The sequence below is a fragment of the Pseudophryne corroboree genome, chromosome 8 (assembly GCF_028390025.1).
Source record: "Pseudophryne corroboree isolate aPseCor3 chromosome 8, aPseCor3.hap2, whole genome shotgun sequence".
In the NCBI taxonomy this organism is placed as follows: domain Eukaryota; kingdom Metazoa; phylum Chordata; class Amphibia; order Anura; family Myobatrachidae; genus Pseudophryne; species Pseudophryne corroboree.
Window position 1 is genome coordinate 36,907,195 of NC_086451.1, and position 13,107 is coordinate 36,920,301.

Here is a 13,107-nt window from a genome sequence, read left to right on the forward strand (position 1 = left end):
TTCCCTATTTCACTAATGGTTAGAAATTAATTCCTGATTATATTTATTTTATAATAACTCCTGAAATGTATGTAATGTATTATTTTGTGTATCTTCTGGATATTGTAAGGTATTTACCTTTCACTCCCGCAGGTCCGGTCATCCCAAGATCTCCCGGTGAGCCGTTATCTCCTCTGTCTCCTGAAAACATGAGATATAAACATTTAGAAAGGTGCGGACCTGCTCACTACCGGTTAGAAGTAAAATTCTGAATGTATTCCTTTTATAATAACTCCTGAAATGTATGTAATGTATTATTTTGTATATGTTCTGGATATTGTAAGCTATTTACCTTTCACTCCTGCAGGTCCGGCCTTCCCAGGAGCTCCCGGTGAGCCCTTATCTCCTTGATCTCCTGAAAATATGAGATACTGTATAAACATGTAGAAAGGTTCAGGCCTGTTCCTTGTGTTGCAATTTGCTGTGGCCCAGGAACAGTTAATTGGCGTGGGTTTTGCGGGTAGAATTATTACCTTTTGGTCCAGTGGGTCCTGCCATTCCAGGATGTCCTGGTGCACCTGGGGTCCCAGGACACCCCCTTAAAATTGCCATCTTCTCTGATCCCCCGACCCCAATGAGTTTCACATCTGTGGTGAGAAAAGAGGATGTTTACAATCAATGGCTGTAATCTGTTACCTGCTCTCTTCAGATGCTCTCAGGGGCCAGGAAGGAACCTAGTGACCTCCATAGCTTCCCAACAGTCCTAATTTCTGGAAACCAAAATGGACATGACCTACTTTAGTAAAAGGTATGGTTCACTAATAATGGGCGTGGAAATGGACGGTTTGCGTGTACCAGGAGTGTGGCCCTAATATAATGTGTGGTAAAGCAGCTAATCTATATGTATATAAACAGGAACAACAAGAAAATGAATATTAGTATCCTAGAGATATAAAAAAAAATACCTGTGCACCCCCACATCACTCACCATCAAAAAGCCCCCACACCATCCGCGTGACAAAAGCCACCACATGCCTCCACACCATCCACATGACAAAAGCCCCGACATGCTCTAACACCACACTTGCCACAATGGAGAGGGGGCATAGGGGTGTCTTCTATTCTTGGGAGTGTGGCTCTTGACTGTGACATCAAAGCTAATGCCTAAACTCCCAGTCACCCGCCCATTACTAACATGGAGGAGCACCTGGAAGCTTAAGATGTAAGAATCAGTTGACCGTTGCCCCTTCAGAGGACGGTGGGCAGTGTGAGATGATTTAATGAGTGGCATTAGTGTCACTCATGCAGTGCTGTAGGTGCCCCCTTCACTCTGGTGATCTAGGCAACTTCATTGAGGTAAAGCCGATCCTGCATGCCACTAAAACCTCCCAGCTTGCCATAGAATATCCCATATGCCATTCAGACCTCATAAAAAATGCCCCCACATGTTATTGAAAACTCCTACTAGTCATAAAATGCCCTCACATCCCGTCAGACTTCACATGTAGTACAAAACGCTCTTCAGATTTCCCATCCGGTCAGTCAATCCCCCTGCTTACCCCCACATGACACTCAGTCTACCTTACATGCCCACACTCACTGGGTGTACCAGTCACAATCCACTGCAAATGCATTACCTCAACTAATTAGTAACTAAATTTTAATTCATTTTTATAAATACCAGCCTAGACATTGCTAGCCTTTGGTAGAGAAAGGAGGCAGACCATGTGTGCAGACTACATTGTTCCCTCCTCTATTTGGGTGAGCTGCGTGACCACTCGTTTTGCAGAGGAGGTCATGTGACACCAATGTACGCTGCTCCTGTTCAGCCTCTTTCTCTGTTTCATGATAGAAAGCAGAGAATATGTCAGAGCGCGGTACAGAGCAGGGGATGGCCGGTGAAAGCTCTGTGCGACGCCTGCCGCCCATTACTACATTTTGATTTTATACTCACACTGAGTTCTGCTCCATAGGCGTGAAATCTACTGTAAGCAATGCGGCAGGCTGTATAAATATGTCAGTTGTCACACAAATGTTTCTCCACCGCACCTATTGTATATTATATTATGTCATAAGCGTGATCCGTTACTATACCTAGACAGATGACAGTCCTTAGACAAATCACAAATTGTTTTTCTTTGCTTGCAACGTGCAACATAACCAAAAAGTGGATGTTTCCTCAGCTGCGCACTGCTACAAGTAAGTAAACTATTATACTTTTCTCATATGGGGGTGGTTACTTCATAAACAACACTTCTATTTATGATGTAACCACCCCCCATATGGGAAAAGGAATAGGACTCCCTTGAATTATTAACATCTGCTGGATATCAAGTGTATATGAGGAACTGAGCCCTTTTTTCTGTTTTTTCTTCTCTTTCATATATTTGGACGCACGGAGATTCCAAGAATACATTACTATCAGAAGATAAAAGGACCACATCTCAGAGACTGTGTAAAGATTTTTTGGGGGTATATCTAATCCCGTTGCATATGTAGAACGCTATTGTAATCGTAAGAGATAATTTGTATGACGTATAATAGTTTACTTACTTGTAGCAGTGCGCAGCTGAGGAAACACTCACTTTTTGGTTGTGTATCTTGGATTAGGGGTGTTGAGTGACACCCAGAGTTAACCTCGACTGCTGCCGCAAAGGGCGCAGTCGTTTTCTATTTTCTTTGTTGTTAAAAGCGTAAACATATTGCAAGCAATGAGAGTTTCTGTTAAACGCTCCATTTACACCGGATCAATAAAAACTAAGGGGTAAATTTACTAAGGTGGGATTTTTCTTTAGAACTGGGGATATTGGGGGCCATTCCGACCCGTTCGCACGCAGCGGTTTATCGCTGTGGTGCGAACAGGTACGGAATACGCATGCGCGGCGGCCACAGTGTGCGACGTTGCCCGGCAACAGGGGTCACCGGGTTACGTTGCGTCTACCGAAGGAAGCGGTCACAGAGCCGACCGCAAAGAAGATTGATAGGAAGAAGGCGTTCCAGGGCAGATCCGGACCGTTGGCTGCCGTTTTCGGGGAGTGGTAAGGAAAACGCAGGCGTGTCCAGAAGAACGGAGGGCGGATGTCTGACGTCAGAGGCGGCTTCAGCATCGCAGGGATCGTCGCACAGGCTAAGTAAGTATAGGGCTGGTCAACTTCTGCTTGAAAATTTTTTAGCTTAGCAGGACTGCACAAGCGATCGCAGCCCTGCTAAGCTAAAATACACTCCCCCATAGACGTGGACTAGTTGATCGCAGCAGCAGCAAAAAGTTGCTTGCTGCGATCAACTCGGAATGACCACCAATGTCCATAGCAACCTATTAGATTCTATCTATTATCTTCTAGAAGCAGCTACATAAATGTTAACTAGAATCCGATTTGTTGCTATGTGCAACATCGCGAGTTCTGAAAAACTCCCACCTCAGTAAATTTACCCCAATGTGTTGATTAGTTACTGTGAGTCAATGTGTATTTACTCTTTTTCATTGTGATGAAATAACCCCATTACCTTTGAAGAAGCAGCAGGGGACCTATTTAATACTAATCACTGCTCATTAAAAAGAAAATCTATCACCGCGATTTATCAATGAAATCTTACTGCCACCGCAATGCTGGCCAGGAGTGGTATTAACTTAGCAGTTACTTAGCTTGTACATGCGCCCGTTATAGTAAAACTACTAATGTGCGTAGTCTGCAGATAATATTATAGCGGCAGTCCTGTGTATCACCTACCTGGGCACGTGTCCTCCGCCGAGCAAATAATGGCGCTCACCCAGAGCAGGTAGTAGATGGAGCTGCTAGTGCCTCCCCTCATGGCTGCTGCCTGCTGACTCCTCTATCCCTGCAGCTCATACTGAAGCTTTATATTCACTGCGCAAAACATGTGTCCTAACGAACTTCCTGACGTGTAGCAATCAGTGTGTCAGCAAAAAAGACCATTTGATGACATTCAGCTTATTCCACATTCAGCTTATTCCGCATTCTACTACTTTCTGTTTTTCTTGAAAACTAGCCGGTGGGTGCTAACTTGTCTGCCAAAGCTTTGGATTGTAGAATACCCCCCTAATTTCTTTGAAAGACACATTATATAATTAATATCCATAGTTTCCAACATGCCAGCTGTCACCTAGGGGATTGCGCAGCCAGGTGGGAAGTTCTGAGGTTGAACTACCATGATCACATCAACGTGGTCCCATCCGTGCTGTACATGGGTGAGATTCTTGGCATTGTAATGGGGAGGATGACACAATTCAAGTATGATATATGATTACCATCTTATAGCATTGCCAACTCTCCCTGAATGTCAGGGAGATTCCCTGAAATAGCAGCGATCTCCCTGACCCCCCGAAGAGTCTAGTAACCTCCCTTATTGTACCTTTCCCCCATTATGTAACTGTTATGTACCTGGAAATAGAAGAAATATGACATACAGACATTAATATGGTTTCATCAGTGCCGTTTCCATGCATTGGTTATAACTAGAGATGAGCGGGTTCGGATTTAGCGCTAGAATTAACGCCGGCGGGTCAGCGCGCACGGCGTCCCGGCGTTGCCAGGCGCCGTGCAGGGACAGGAGGAGGTGGGGCGGCCGTGATGCGCTGGGACCGTTGCTTAGCAACGGTCGGGCGCTGGCGAGAGCCGCCGCGCCTAACAGTACCCACCCTTGAGGATTTATCCGGGTTTATGAGGAAATTCCTGAAAGAACAACCTCTTAAGTCTAGGGGCATGTAAATCCTTGTCCAGGACCCAAGACCTTTCTTCTGGACCGTACCCTTTCCAGTGAACCAAAAAATAGAGCCGACCACGAGAAAATTTAGAATCTAAGACCTTCTCCACTAGGAATTCTTGTTGACCCTGAACATCCACCGGAGGTCTACCCTGGAACATTCTCAGAGGAAATCTCCTGGAAAGGACACACGGCTTCAATAGAGAACAATGAAAAGTGTTGCCAATTTTAAGTGACTTTGGCAACCGTAGCCGAAAAGCCACTAAATTGACTTTTTTTGACAATAAGGAACGGTCCAATAAATTTGGGTCCCAATCTAGCGGAGGGTTGTCGGAGCTTGATGTTGCGGGTTGACAACCACACCTTATCCCCTACCTTAAGCATACATGGGCGTCGGAACCTATCAGAAAAAAAATGTTGTCCACGGACTTCCCTAAAAAGTTGCGGAGGACGTCATTTATAACATCCTGAAATACCGCCGGAGCGTTAGACAGCCCGAACGGCATCACAAGATATTCGTAATGTCCGGACTGAGTACTGAAAGCCGTCTTCCACTCATCCCCAGATCTTATTCGGATGAGGTTGTAGGCTCCTCTGAGATTGATTTTGGAGATTTTGGAGAAAATAACCGCAGTGCGGAGCTGATCAAACAACACCGAAATCAGTGGCAAGGGGTAGGTTTTTTTTAATAGAAATCTTGTTCAAGGCCCGATAGTCTATGCACGGTTTTAGGGATCCGTCTTTTTTCTCAACAACCCCCCCCCCCGCACTTAACAGAGATTTCGAGGGCCTAATAAACCCCTTCTTCAGGCTCTCCTGTACATAGTTATCCATGGCCTTAGTCTCGGGGCCAGATAAAGCATAAAGTCTCCCATTTGGCAGAGTGGCACCAGGAACAAGGTCAATGGCACAGTCGTATGACCGGTGGGGTGGCAGGATATCAGCGTTACCCTTAGAGAAAACATCAGCAAAATCCTGATATACTGAAGGTATGAGTTCCGGAGTAGCAGCAGCGACCCGGACTGGACGAGAAATACATCCTTTAACACAGAAGGAATCCCAGTGGGAAATTTCCCCAGACCGCCAATCTATGGTGGGATTATGAAGGGCAAGCCAGGGGTGACCTAAGACAACCGGCACAGCTGGACAATGGGTGAGATAGAACTCAATTTTTTCAGAATGTAAGGCCCCCACTGTCAGTTGTACTGGAGGGGTCTGGTGAGAAATTATCCCATTTGATAGTGGACCACCATCTAGTCCGTGCATAGTGATAGGTTTATCTAATTGGAGCTGCGGAACTCCCAAAGCTTAAGCCCAAGCCAGATCCATAAAGTTCCCGGCAGCTCCGCTGTCAATGAAGGCTGAAACAAATGAACTGAGACTTCCAAAATAAATTTTAACAGGAATTAACAAGGAATCATTTGAGGAGATTAACTGCAGACCCAAGTGAACCCCCTCACAATTCACTTGGTCAGAGCGTTTCCCTGTTTATTTGGGCAGTTACGCGCAACATGTCCCTTGCCACCACAATATAAGCAGAGCCCTGAATTTAGCCTTCTGGCTCTTTCCTCTGGAGACAGCCGGGAGAGACCCACTTGCATGGGCTCCTCAACGTCCTCAGGGAAAGCATACACACATGGACTAGACCTGAAATTAGCTCCTCTTTCAGCCCTCCGCTCTTGGAGACGACGATCAATCTTAATAGCAAGCTCCATGAGCTTATCTAAAGTCTCCAAAGCTGGATACTGAAGGAGACTATCCTTGATTACATCAGACAGACTGAGGCGAAACTGACTGCGCAGGGCAGGATCATTCCAGCCACAGTCGTTCGACCAACGGCGAAATTCTGTACAATATGCCTCTGCGGGATTTTTACCCTGTTTAAGTGCACGCAGGTGGCTCTCTGCCGACGCTTCCCTATCTGGGTCATCATACAAAAGGCCTAAAGACTTAAAGAAGGCATCTACTGTTAGCAAGGCTGCATCGTCGGATTTCAACCCAAAAGCCCAGGTTTGTGGATCGTCTTGAAGCAAAGACATCACAATGCCCACCCGCTGAGACTCAGTACCTGAGGACTGGGGCCTTAAACAAAAATAAAGTTTACAGGCTTCCTTAAAATTAAAGAAATCTTTTCGGTTACCCGAAAAGCGGTCAGGAAGGTGCATCTTTGGTTCAGGAATCATACCCGGAGAGGCTCGTAAAAGATCTTCCTGCGATCTCACCCGAAGGGTAAGATCCTGAACCATCTGAATGAGTTCCTGAATCTGATTGGCCAAAAGCTGGCTGGGATTCTGTCCTAGTACTACCGGATTCATGAGGACCGAATTTCAAGGCCACCCTGGTTAAAATAAATTTTTTACTGCTTTTGGCCGGTGATAATGTTACGTTCTCTGTGCTTAGAACGTGAGCTAGTGAGTAGGTAAGTCCCGAGCACAGGAACGTGACGCTGTAATAAGGACAAAGAATGGCAGTAACCCCTAGGACCATACCTCCGTTGTTTCATCCACGTTGTCAGTCTACGCCTGCGAGACTATGTGTTCTTGGGCTTATAGCAGCCGCGTTTGAAGGGTGGATTAAGTCTGCCCAACTCCGATGCCCCCAGGTTCTTAAAATGAGACAAGGCGCAAACCGAGACGGGATGATAACAAGGAGACCTCTAACTAAACAAAACTCAGAGCTAGGGGCTACTACAAAACGTATGTGCGGCACGCCGCCAAAGGAAAAGGACAACAAAGGTACTATTGTCCACACCCTACACTGCACCGTCGTGTACCGGGGAGGATAGCTTGGGCGGAAACCTCCGCAAAAACACCAGCAACAAGTTTAACCAAAGAATACTGCGGCCAAGGCCACAAGATGCGGCAGAAGCCGCTACTCACAACACCGGGAGAGTAACCACGAGTGAACGAGAACCCCGAGATGACAGGCACAGGTTTCAATCGACTGGAGGGCTGGAAAGACTCCCACGACCGGCTTCCGAACGCCAGGACTCAGGACCACCGGGAACAGAGTAGACTAGATAACAGCACGCTGAGCTAGGAATTCTCCAGAGCAGGAACAGCGCATAGGAAACTATCACCGGCTTCTGTGTCAGGCACTGAGGGAGAATATAACAGGGAGCCCTCCAATAGCTTCAGAGAGCCTAAATTAGTAATGTCGTGCAGCTGCCCTGCTGCACGACCCAGAGCTGACAGGTGGATTGATAAATAGATAGCAACGGGGAACGCGGTCCGCCTGTGGCGTCCCCGTTGCTATGGATCTGACGGCTCAGCGCGCACGGCGTCCCGGCATTGCCAGACGCCGTGCGGGGATAGGAGTAGGCGGGGCAGCCTTAGGCAAGGGGGGACCCACGATCCCTTTTTCCCCTCAGTAGGCCTTTTGGCTCTGAGGGGTAGGGGAGTAACGGGGCCCTTCTCCTTTTGGAGAGGGTCCAAGAACCTAAGCTCCCCGCACGTTTGGCACAGACACTGTGTGATCAAGCCATGCACCTCGGGCTTCAAGTATAATAATAAAAAAAATATAAAAAAATAAAGCTGATTGCACTGCAGGACTCACAGGCACACCTTAGGGGTGAGACAAAGAAAAAGGGGAAATGTGGGCGCTCAGAGGGGATCGTGAAACAACAGCTGCTGGTTTTGTAAATAAAAATAATTTATTGGTAAGAAATTTCTCACAAAAGGACATTAAATGGCTGTAATGCCATTAGCAATACATATACCATTCAAATAAAAAAAATTACATAAAATCACAAGACAAATTAATATAATGATTAAAACTAATGACTGTGTCCAGGGCCTCAGGACTTATAATTGGGTACCCACCCTAATAAAAATAAGTTTTCTTGCATGCAAAAGCTTGTTGTTAGTTGCAGTTAGGGTTAGTGCATAATATGTTCAGATTGCACTTTGCGGAAAGAAGGCTAAGTAGTATTGAATAAAGCCTGTTAGTACTTCACCATAGGACACTGGTGGATGTAATATTCAATAATATGGCTGAGTGTTAAACGTGCCAATCCCGCGACTGTCTCCTATAGAACAAGTTGGTTTAGTTCACTCACTGATTGGATGGCTGTCCGCACTGCGGCGGTTCTCTTAGGCAATGCTTGGTGTGGTGTGCTGTCTTAGAGCACTGTGCCTGGACAGGAGCGGAGACAGGAATTCGTGTGTGCAGGTCCTGGATGGCAGGGGACGCTGTAATGCCGCGGTGCGCGGCTTCCGGGTTCGGGGCTTCCGGTTTCAGTCCACCTGCGTTCCACAGTCGTAACAGGTCACCTGACGCGTTTCTCCGCCTCCAAAGTGGGCGGTTTCATCAGAGGTATGCCAGATGGTGATTGCAGTCTCTATTTATACCCACTTCTGACTCCTCATTGGTTACCAAGATAAACGGATTACAGTTAACCCTTTCTGCATATTTTTATTTTGAACACAACCAGCAACGTAGCAACTTGCATTACATTTGTATGTGTTGTAAATTGTTTTCTCAATGGATTTATTAAATAATGAAAAAACATAGTAGCAATAGGATCAATGCAAGTTGCTACGTTGCTGGTTGTGTTCAAAATAAAAATATGCTGAAAGGGTTAACTGTAATCCGTTAATCTTGGTAACCAATGAGGAGTCAGAAGCGGGTATAAATAGAGACTGCAATCACCATCAGGCATACCTCTGATGAAACCGCCCACTTTGGAGGCGGAGAAACGCGTCAGGTGACCTGTTACGACTGTGGAACGCAGGTGGACTGCAACCGGAAGCCGGAAGCCCCGAACCCGGAAGCCGCGCACCGCGGCATTACAGCGTCCCCTGCCATCCAGGACCTGCACACACGAATCCCTGTCTCCGCTCCTGTCCAGGCACAGTGCTCTAAGACAGCACACCACACCAAGCATTGCCTAAGAGAACCGCCGCAGTGCGGACAGCCATGCAAACAGTGAGTGAACTAAACAAGCTTGTTCTATAGGAGACAGTCGCGGGATTGGCACTTTTAACACTCAGCCATATTATTGAATATTACATCCACCAGCGTCCTATGGTGAAGTACTAACAGGCTTTATTCAATACTACTTAGCCTTCTTTCCGCAAAGTGCAATCTGAACATATTATGCACTAACCCTAACTGCAACTAACAACAAGCTTTTGCATGCAAGAAAACTTATTTTTATTAGGGTGGGTACCCAATTATAAGTCCTGAGGCCCTGGACACAGTCATTAGTTTTAATCATTATATTAATTTGTCTTGTGATTTTATGTAATTTTTTTTATTTGAATGTTATATGTATTGCTAATGGCATTACAGCCATTTAATGTCCATTTGTGAGAAATTTCTTACCAATAAATTATTTTTATTTACAAAACCAGCAGCTGTTGTTTCACGATCCCCTCTGAGCGCCCACATTTCTCCTTTTTCTTTGTCTCTGCCTTATACGGTGGACAGCCAGGTCCACCTTTGTGGGCAGCTAGAAGGGTGAGAGATATATATGTATATATTATACAATAGAATTCTTTTGTATATAAAGAATTGATATAATAGTATTTACTCAATTCCTTAGTTAAATACATTCTTAATCAGCGCCCACTGTTGTCTTAGGACTTCCCCCTTCTACACCTTAGGGGTGGCCTTCAGTATGCCAAATGTCGGGATCCCGGCGCACAGTATATCGGCGCTGGAATCCCGACACCCGGCATACCGACAGCTATGCTCCCTCGTGGGGGTCCACGACCCCCCCTGGAGGGAGAATAAAATAGTGTGGCGCGCGTAGCACTCCACCATGCCCACAGCGAGCCCGCAAGGGGCTCCTTTGCGCTCGCTCGCTGTCGGTATGCCGCCGGTCGGGCTCCCGGCGCCGGTATGCTAGTCGCCGGGAGCCCGAGCGCCGGCATACCGTACTACACCCCACCTTAGTGTGGCTTTACCTCAATACCGTACAGTTTAGAGCAGTGGTCTCCAACTTTAATTAGGGTGTGAGCTACTTTCGGAAAATAAAGCCTCTGAAAGAGCTCCCCCCAATGCGTGCGTTCCTGTGAAAGTGTGTGTGGCCTCACAACTACAAGTAATTCCCCACCACGTAGTGCCAGGTACAAATATTGCCCTTCAGCAGTGCCAGATACACAAATAATGCCCCTCCAGCAGTGCCAGATACAATGCCCCCCAGCAGTGCCAGATACAATGTCCGCCGTACAGTGCTCACCGCTGCTGGCTTCTTCTAGCGCCGCCGGTGCTGCTCCTCCTGTATGAGGGACGGAAGGGGAGAAGAGCGCAGCGCGTGCCTCTCCTGTCTGTGACGTCCGGAGAGTGGCTCCGGTGAAGGTGACAGTCTCCGGCGGCGGAGGGCATTTGAAATATGGTGCCGGTAAGTGAGCCAATCAAAGCTCGCAGTCCGGCAGCCAATCAGGTGCCGCGGCTGCCGGTGTGCGAGCTCTGATTGGCTGACGGCCGGCACCATATTAAAAATGAAGGGAGGAGAAGTGCCAGTTGATTGCTCAAGCCCGTGTGCTCTGCGAGCTACAGAAAATACTACGGCGAGCTACCGGTAGCTCGAGAGTTACGGGTTGGCTATCACTGGTTTAGAGGCTGCAAGAGATCTTAACGCACTGAAATCAATACAGAAAGCTTAAACATTTTGCAGTTAGGTACAATGGGCCTAATTCAGACCTAAATTTAGCACATCTATGATCAGCTTCCCTGCTATGCGGGGAGACGTCCAGCACAGGGCTAGTCCGCCCCGCACGTCAGGCCCTACCCTGCCACACAAGTACAAAAGCATTGCACAGCGGTGATGCCTTTGTACTTGAAGAGTAGCTCCCTATCAGCGCAGCACCTTCTTTGCCCAGACCGCGCCCCTAAAACGACGGGCAAATGCCACCAGCCCGCTTCCTCCCGCCCAGCGACCGCCTCTGCCTGTCAATCAGGCAGAGGCATCCGCAGGGCTGAGGCGCTGGCGCATGCGCAGTTCAGACCTGATTGGCTGCTGCATTTTACACCTAAAAATTGGTACAAATTAGAAAAGGGGCATGGCCACAAGTAAAGGGGCGTGACCACGCCCCTTTCCCTATACTTTCAATGGAAAAATGGAGAGTCAAAAATTGGTACATACCATAGAAAAAAGGTCCTGTACCTGCCAAAAAGGTCCAGCTGGAGGTAGGGAAGCCAATCCCGGGCCATTTTTTCAATCCCGGGTATCGGGATTGAAAAATGGTCAATCCCGGGTTTCCCGGGATACCCGGGATTGGCTTTCAACTGTTTCCGGCTGTCCCCCCACACCCCTCCCCGCCCCTCCCCACCTGCCCCGCAGACATTAAAAAAAGTACAAACCTGCACAGCCGGGTAGCTGGTGAGGAGGAGGCGGCGGGGGAGTGCAGGGAAGCCGGGAGGAGGCGGCGGGTAAGTGCAGGAGGAGCCGGGAGGAGGCGGCGGGTAAGTGTAGGGGTAGCCGGGAGGAGGAGGCGGGTGAATACCGCCGTACCTTCCTGCTCTGCGGCTGCTGACAGTGCAGCGTGACCTCACAGGCACAGGTCACGCTGCGCAGGGGGAGCCGAGAGGAGGGAGCCGGGCAGCGTCTGAGCATCCTGAGGACGCTCAACGCTGATCCCTCAATCCCCCGGATTGGAGCTTCCAATCCCGGGATTGAATCCCGGACGTTTTGGGGCCTAAATCCCGGGATCCCGCCGATCCCGATCCCGGGATTGGCCTCCCTCGCTGGAGGGTATGTTATGGGCCTAAAGACAGACCTGTAAGGAGCAGATGAAAGTGATAAATAAAGGTCAGTAATTGTCAGAAAAGAAAGGAACAATAAGGAAGAGTCATTTTCCCCTATTCTCCCATGTGAATATAAATAATATGAAATATGATAACGTCGTAATATGAGAAGCAGGTAAAATGTACATCACATTCTCAAGAAAAAGTAAGTAGTTTCAAGGATGTACTGGCACTAATAGTAAATATATTAAAAGTAATACTTTGATATGCAATAAAATGTTTCACAATTTTTGAAATATAAAATAAAAGATTGTGAAAAAAAGATATCAAAATTTGTGTAATATAAAATCTATCAAAATTCAACCGTTGTCTTGTGTCGTTCTTATGATATAGATAAATATTGGCTCAATGGCTCATTTATTCATATACGTTGTTTTGTTGCAATGGTGGTCATTCCGAGTTGTTCGCTCGTTGCCGATTAGGTGGAAAATGCGCATGCGCTTAGTAATTTTTTTAAGAACTTAGTAGATGTCTCACGAGCGAACAACGTTTTTTCCACGCTGAAGTGTTCGTAGTGTGATTGACAGGAAGTGGGAGATTCTGGGCGGCAACTCAGCGTTTTCACGGCGTTGGCGGAAAAACGCAGGCGTGCCAAGGCAAAACGCGGGAGTGGCTGGAGAAACGGGGGAGTGGCTGGCCGAACGCAGGGCGTGT

The 13,107-nt window shown here is 47.4% G+C and overlaps 1 protein-coding gene across 1 annotated transcript in view; it reads right to left on the reverse strand.

Annotated features, from left to right (window-relative positions):
• Window positions 1-3,813, reverse strand: part of LOC134948338 (ficolin-1-A-like) — a 93,937-nt gene extending 90,124 nt beyond the window's left edge. Inside the window, exons 1-4 of the mRNA XM_063936260.1 lie at window positions 3,708-3,813; window positions 513-626; window positions 332-394; window positions 118-180 (exon numbers count right to left, since the gene is read on the reverse strand). Coding sequence (XP_063792330.1) covers window positions 118-180; window positions 332-394; window positions 513-626; window positions 3,708-3,789 — 322 coding nt within the window. The 5' untranslated portion in view covers window positions 3,790-3,813. The remainder of the gene's footprint in view (window positions 1-117; window positions 181-331; window positions 395-512; window positions 627-3,707) is intronic.
• Window positions 3,814-13,107: the final 9,294 nt, after the last annotated feature.